Raw genomic sequence first — 6,984 nt, 5'->3', positions numbered from 1 at the left:
CAAATAATTCTATCCAAACGCACTCATTGTGTTGGTGTGTTGGATTCTCAAGCGAAGCAGGTTTTTCAACTCGGCATGGAAAATTTGGGAGCTTTACAGTCTGCAATGCACTAATGCACCCTATCTAATTTGGAAAAACAAAGTTAAAAAAGAATGATTATCATATGGAAACGTGCAGTAGCCATTGCTTGTGTGACACTTTGCACCCCCAATATTGTGTTCCTATTGGACGTCATAGTTCTAATTTCACCTTTTTCACCGCCATATCCTCAGAATTGGACGACAATGTTGCACTTGATGTAGCTACCTCGTACTCGGGAGGTGCAACGTTCCCATCCAAAACACAAGACAATTCTGATTTGTCCCCAATCAGAGTTCAGTTCAAGCGTGGAGTGTGACGACTGCAAGGATTTGAGTGTCTAACAATGGAATTATTCATCGAATTAACTTAACAAGCTTTTTGTCTGTGGTGATGTACAAATGACATGACTTGGGGAACTATGATTTCAGAATTTAGACGCATTTTGAAGCATCATGATGATGATGATGATTTTTTTTTTTTTTTGTTACACTTTCTTGTGAAACTAAAAGCTTCATCTACATTCAAACTATGTACCAAGCTTTAAAGAAGCCACGGAGGGAAGACAATATGCTACTTTCATGCAATCTGATTTCGACTGTATATTATTTCTCGAAATGCAAGCACTTTACAGCATCCATTTGATAGGTACAGGAGAAGTTCGATCGTTCTCTCTTGTCATCACATGCATCCGCTATTCCCATCAATTTCTTTATTTACAGCACACGAGAATTGAAGAAATGGCGACAAATTGTAAATCAGATTTGGCCTCTCGTCTGAAATCAGCCATGTCATGCGCACATTTATCCGATTATATGTCGATGAGGTGCAGGCTCTCCTTGTGCTCACCAATTAGAGATAGAACAGTGGCTGCAATGTGCTTTGGGGTGAGCCCGGCTTCTTCAATCTGGTCAGCTGGAGCCCCGTGGTCGATATATCTGTCAGGAAGCATCATAGCCCTCCACTAAAATAAGAAGAAATGAGTCAAGAAATCTATTTTAGATCATAACTAGGATTATTGGATCAAAATCAATCAGTGCACTGGGATTGGGAGAAGGAAACATTGGTGGTAAATGCCTGAATGGTAATGTGTAATGAAACAGTACCTTTAGATTTCCATCTAGTAAACCGTTCAAGCCCAAAAAGTGTGAGACGTGAGATCCAAATCCTCCAATAGATCCTTCTTCAACAGTGAGGAGGACTTCATGCTCCTGAACAAGTTCTCGGATCAATTTTCCATCCAGAGGCTTGCAGAATCGCGCATCAGCAACAGTGGCTGATACTCCAACGGCTTGAAGAACCTGAGCAGCAGCTAAACAGTTTTGCACCATCGTTCCATAACCCAAAATGGCTACCCTGGTTCCTTCCCTCAATATCCTTCCCTTGCCAATCTGATTTTGAAATTTGTTTTAGCATTGGATTCAAAAATAAATGCATGTGTGTATATATATGACAAACGAAAAAGGGGTTCTCAGAAGTTTCAGATATTGCAAACTACCTCCAGTGGAGTTCCTTTGTTATTGGGCGGAAGTACCGCACCAATGCCATTTCCTCTTGGGTACCTAAAGCAACTAGGCCTGTCATCAATAACTGCAGCAGTTGCAATCATGTGCATTAGTTCAGCCTCATCCGCTGGTGCCATGACAACCATATTAGGCAGACAAGCCATATAAGTGGTGTCAAATGCCCCACAATGTGTCGGACCGTCTGCGCCTACAAGTCCAGCTCTATCCATAGCAAACCTCACAGGAAGTTTTTGAAGGTCTACATCGTGAACCACCTGCACAATCTCCAGTGTTAGAATTTCTATTGAATGTGCACATTTTCCATTTTAGCAACTAGTAATGAGGTTAGGCCATTTTACCTGATCGTAACCCCTCTGCAGGAAAGATGAGTAGATAGCACAAAAGGGCTTGAGCCCTTCTGTAGCTAAACCAGCAGCAAAAGTAACAGCATGCTGCTCTGCGATCCCAACATCAAAACATCGTTCAGGAAAGCGTTTCTGGAATATATTGAGACCGGTACCACCTCCCATGGCAGCATGAATAGCTACTATCTTTTCATCTTGCTCTGCTTCTGCTACCAGAGACTCTGCAAAGTATGTAGTATATGCCTTTGTCTTTGAACTTGACTTGAATTGTTTTCCAGTTTGAGGATCAAATTTCACAACTCCTGCAGGAAAACCACAGAAGGGGGGGAAAAGAAAAGGAGGAACTGATTAGCCCTATGCTTTTTAAGCAATTTTTCCAAATTATGAAACAAAATGTGCATATTACCATGCATTTTATCTGCAGCTACTTCTGCAGGAGTGTATCCTTTTCCTTTTTCTGTAATGATGTGAATAAGGACCGGTCCTGGTGCAGGCATAGACTTCACCTTCTTGAAAATGTGCACAAGGTCCTCCATATTGTGGCCATCGACTGGACCGATGTAATATAGTCCCAATTCTTCAAATAGAGGAGCCCCTGAGCCACTAACCATTCCCCTAACGGCACTATCGACTTTGGCTGCAAGTTCATGAGTTTTGCCGCCTAGTTGCTTTGTCACCCCCTATAAATGATCACAATTCAATGAATAAATTCTTTTTTTTTTCTTTTTGTGCCATTCAAGAGCAGCGAGGTTGAGGAAATTGATTAATTACTACTTACTTTTGCTGCTTCGCGAAGTTGGCGAAATTTTCTGCTTGATTGCAGCTTTGTTAAGGCCTTGCTCAAAGCTCCAACAGGAGGGGCAGGACCATCAAGAGTGGCTGTGGGGAGGGAGACTTGTTTGTTGTCGTTCAAGATTATAATGAGATTCGAATCAAGAAAGCCTGCATTGTTCATTGCTTCGTATGCCTGTCCTGCTGTCATGGCTCCATCTCCAATCACTGATATTACATGATTGTCCTTCCCAACCAGATCTCTTCCAACGGCCATTCCTGCATATAATTCAACAGCAATTTTAGACAAGACTTGTAATCAATCGATTTTGCCGGAAGTCAAAAGCGCTGACAAGCTTGGCCTTGGGCCTAAAAGTAGCAGAGCCCAACTGCTCAGGTTCCCCTTGGTGTGTAGTGACCCATTCATTGTCTGGCAAGTGGGCCAGCAGTCTAGATCATTTGAGAATGTTAATTGCACCCTACTTTTTATTAATTGTGCGTTCATTGTCGCTTTTATCACTGCAATAATAATTGTAAGGACGTTTCTAGTGATATACAAATCTTCGCAAAACTTTTGCCCGTGCCAAGTTTTGATAAGTTAGGAGGGACCACAAGACTCACAGTCACAGGTCCGAAATGGGACAGTGAAAGGTCCATATTTGACAATTAAATGACAGTAATGCGTTTAGGAAAGATAGATACAGTTCCTATTTCTTCTATCATGCGCCCTAAAAGTTCAGGACAAAAAGGTAGGACCGGCTACTTTAGATGTCCAAAATATTAAAATTTCAATGCAAAAGGCATATTAAGAGATAGAAATAATAAGAGTTTATTATGGGCATACCCTCTTTTTTTTCTTTTTTATTTTTTGGTGTACTTTGTGCTTTTAAGGCACATACTAGAAAAAGTCTTTCTAAGTTAATGGCTAGTCATTTCTTCTATGTACGAGTCTTCAATGACACGTATTTATTAATCACCTATCAACAAGAGACAATTAACAGATAGACTAAGTATAAATTTCTCTTACAGATCCTTGTATTCAAACTTCTTTTTTTTTTTGTCAAACGGTAACATCTATTCTATTCTGCTTCTACCTTACTCTTATTCTAGCCTATGCTAAGGGCAGGGGAGTTTCAACTGAATCAATTGGGGAACCAACGAGGAACTATTATCGGACCAGATTGGTGCATTATTCATCAGTATAGATTTTGAGAAATTACATATAGTGACACAGTAATGAAAGACAAGATTTGAATCTTGACCTCACGCCCACCAAAATTTAAAAGTCTATAATGGTGGCCAATGTGGAATGGTCCGTTGGCTTGTATCTAAACTTTTCCGGTTTAGCCAACCTTGTATGCAACTCAACTAAATTTAATAATGCTTGGGTTTGTTATATACACAAAAATCTATCTATGTCTGTACATAGATCCTGTGATCTAGAGTATGTCAAGCACGCTGAGGCAGACATTTACCAGGCTGCAGCGTACAATTCGCCCCATCTCTCGGGCCCCGTCCCATGTGGAAGAGCCATTTGATCAAACTCCACATGTTGGAGATTCTTTCACTAACATATTATTAGTTTCAAGTTTTACTCTAAACCGAAGGCCATCAGTGTGGACCGCCATTTCACTCACAGTCACCAATATTATTATCTTTAGCTTTACCGTTGCGTTAATTGTACAAAGATAAATAATTTTTACGGCTACTTAAAGCTTATGTAAAAGTGTTTTATGGTGTTTTACTGTTATAAAATTGAGGAAAGTTTTCTTTTTGGTTAGCATGATTTGAAAAAAATAAATATATATAAATATTATTTAACTTGCATTATAATCACATTTTTATCTACGTGTTATTTGAAATAAATTTTTCTACATAATCTCCTAGCCAAAACTGACAAGTCTATTCCTTATCAACAGGTCTAGTCTATTCCTTAGATACGTTCTTGGGAAGATAAAAAAGTTCAGTATCTACTAAAGACGGAAGGAAAAATGGACCCTTTTTTTTTTCCCCTTTTTTGGGTTTTACCTAAGCCAGCTGAAATACTTGTTGAACTATGGCCAGCCCCAAATGCATCATGCGCGCTTTCATCCCTTTTGGGAAATCCGGCAAGTCCGAAGGTCTGTCGAATTGTATGCATTCTTGACCTCCTACCCGTCAAGATTTTGTGTGGGTATGTCTGCAAAATCACCCCCAAAAAAAAAAAAAATTTCCCACTCAGATTTCAATCATATATCTGCTGTAATGAAATATTTAAAATTTGCGTAAAAAATTTAAAAGAAAAAATTGATTATACTGAATAATGTAATATAATGACCTGGTGACCGACGTCCCAGATGATTTTGTCGTCAGGAGTGTTGAATACATGGTGAAGTGCAACAGTAAGTTCTGCAACACCCAGGCTTGCACTAAGATGGCCGCCAATCTTGGACACCGTATACACGATCTCTTCCCGGAGTTCATCAGCTAATTTTTCAAGCTCCTACGCGTATAGATAATCATAAAAACAAAAATTAATTGCGGGGGTTATTCTTAGAGAACAAAAATTAACGTACTTAAAAGTTGAAAATTCCACTGCGGCATGTGGAATCAGAAAATAGGGAAAAACGTGATTTATGTGATATCGAATCCAAAAAAAATAGAGAGAGAGAGAGACATTAATTGTGGGCTATCTTCAAGACGTGATTTACGTGTTGTACTATCATATTTTGCTTTCGGAATCTTTTGTGTTTTCTCTTAAATCATGATTTGGACTCTTCTCCTGGACCAATTATTTTTCTGAGAATTTGGCGAAGTGGTAGTAAGCGTGAAAGTTGATATAATATCTGAAGCAATATTATTACTATTTAGTACTTTAATTTTTCTTATGTTGCAAATCATCATATATAATACAGCACACACACAAAAAAGGGTAAAATACACTTTATTTACACCCCTGTGGTAGCATTTTTCACATAACTCCCCATAATTTCAAAAGTTATACATAAGGGATTATATGGTAAAATATAATATCATACGGGTAAAATATAAGGGGTTATATAGTAAAATATAAAACTATACGGGGTTAGGGTGTCATACATATTATGTTTATATATTTTGGTGACTTTAGCCATTTTAACTTTTAAACAAGGGTAATTTCGATATCTTCTTCATGGGTTCCATTATAAATGATCATTTCCGTCATTTTGACACTTTAATCCAAATTATGAGGGGGTTATATATAGCTTTTGAAACTATAGGGAGGTTGGTGAAAAATTAAGAAACCATAGGGGGCTAAAGTGTATTTTATCCCAAAAAGGCAAAAAAAGGTTTAACAACCATCGCCAAACTCACCTCAACTGAAAGATTCTTCATGTGAACGGGGTAATTAATGGTATCCAGAATTGGAGTCTTAGGCTTCGCCCCAGAGAAATTGAGGATTCTCTTCTGCTGTCCATCCTGCCTTGTCTTCACTAGGACATCGCTTTCATCACTAGCTTCATTTTCCTGGTGAACAGCTACAACCCCAGAGAACTGCAAAATGGAAGTGCCAAGATTTACTTAAGCTATCAAGCACACTGTACACTATATAACACTCGTACATTTGTGCGTGCGCGCTCGCGTGCGTGCGAGGGAGGGAGGAAGGAAGGAAGGGTACCTTTCGCTTGTTGCTGGGAATACAAGGAATGGTGGAAGGTAAGAGGCTTGAAGAAGAAAGACCATCTTGAGGATAGAGCAACGGGAGGAAATTGGCCCTTGGGAGAACACCATATGACGCCATTTCTCAGTGTGTATTGTGTGTGTAAATCTCTCTCTCTCTCTGAGGCTACCAGTTGGTTGCTGATCAAACTGGAGTTTGAGAGAAGAGCGAACGATGGTTCTCTAGGAAAGCTGAAAATTGAGCTTCTACTTGAGTATTACGAAGGAGGGGATTTTATAGGAGAAATGGCCCCAAAATACAAACGTGTCGGGTGCATGCATCGTTGAAACTTCTTTGTTTCCATACCACATTTGAGTTGTTTAGAAAGTCTTTCTTTTTCTTTTTTAATTTATGTTTTGACAAGCATGGAGAGTGACTAATGCCTACCGTTAATCTTCCTCAATGGAAAGTTTTCAACAAAATGGTAAAAGTTTCTCCTTTCACGTAACGGGAAAAAGGAAAAAGAAAAAAGAAAATTTCCTACCTACCGCCTTCCTGTTTTAATCATATTTTTACCTTATATACATTAAATCGCTGCTTGTGTGTCCATTTGACTGCTATTCTCTAAGATTTTTATAAACAAAT

At 39.0% G+C, this 6,984-nt stretch overlaps 1 protein-coding gene across 1 annotated transcript; it reads right to left on the bottom strand.

Moving 5' to 3' along the window:
• Positions 1-431: 431 nt before the first annotated feature.
• Positions 432-6,613, bottom strand: LOC113773373 (probable 1-deoxy-D-xylulose-5-phosphate synthase 2, chloroplastic). Its single transcript, XM_027318004.1, has 10 exons — positions 6,358-6,613; positions 6,054-6,233; positions 5,038-5,202; positions 4,749-4,899; positions 2,728-2,999; positions 2,356-2,629; positions 1,944-2,251; positions 1,578-1,859; positions 1,186-1,470; positions 432-1,043 (listed from the first exon to the last, which is right to left on the bottom strand). Exons 1-10 carry the CDS (start codon positions 6,478-6,480, stop codon positions 891-893), a joined length of 2,193 nt encoding a protein of 730 aa, XP_027173805.1. The 5' UTR covers positions 6,481-6,613; the 3' UTR covers positions 432-890.
• Between the last annotated feature and the right edge of the window lie 371 nt (positions 6,614-6,984).

The sequence above is a fragment of the Coffea eugenioides genome, chromosome 6 (assembly GCF_003713205.1).
Source record: "Coffea eugenioides isolate CCC68of chromosome 6, Ceug_1.0, whole genome shotgun sequence".
NCBI classification, from domain to species: Eukaryota; Viridiplantae; Streptophyta; class Magnoliopsida; order Gentianales; family Rubiaceae; genus Coffea; species Coffea eugenioides.
Note: the sequence above shows the minus strand (reverse complement) of the source record. Positions and strands in the feature narration are given on the sequence as shown.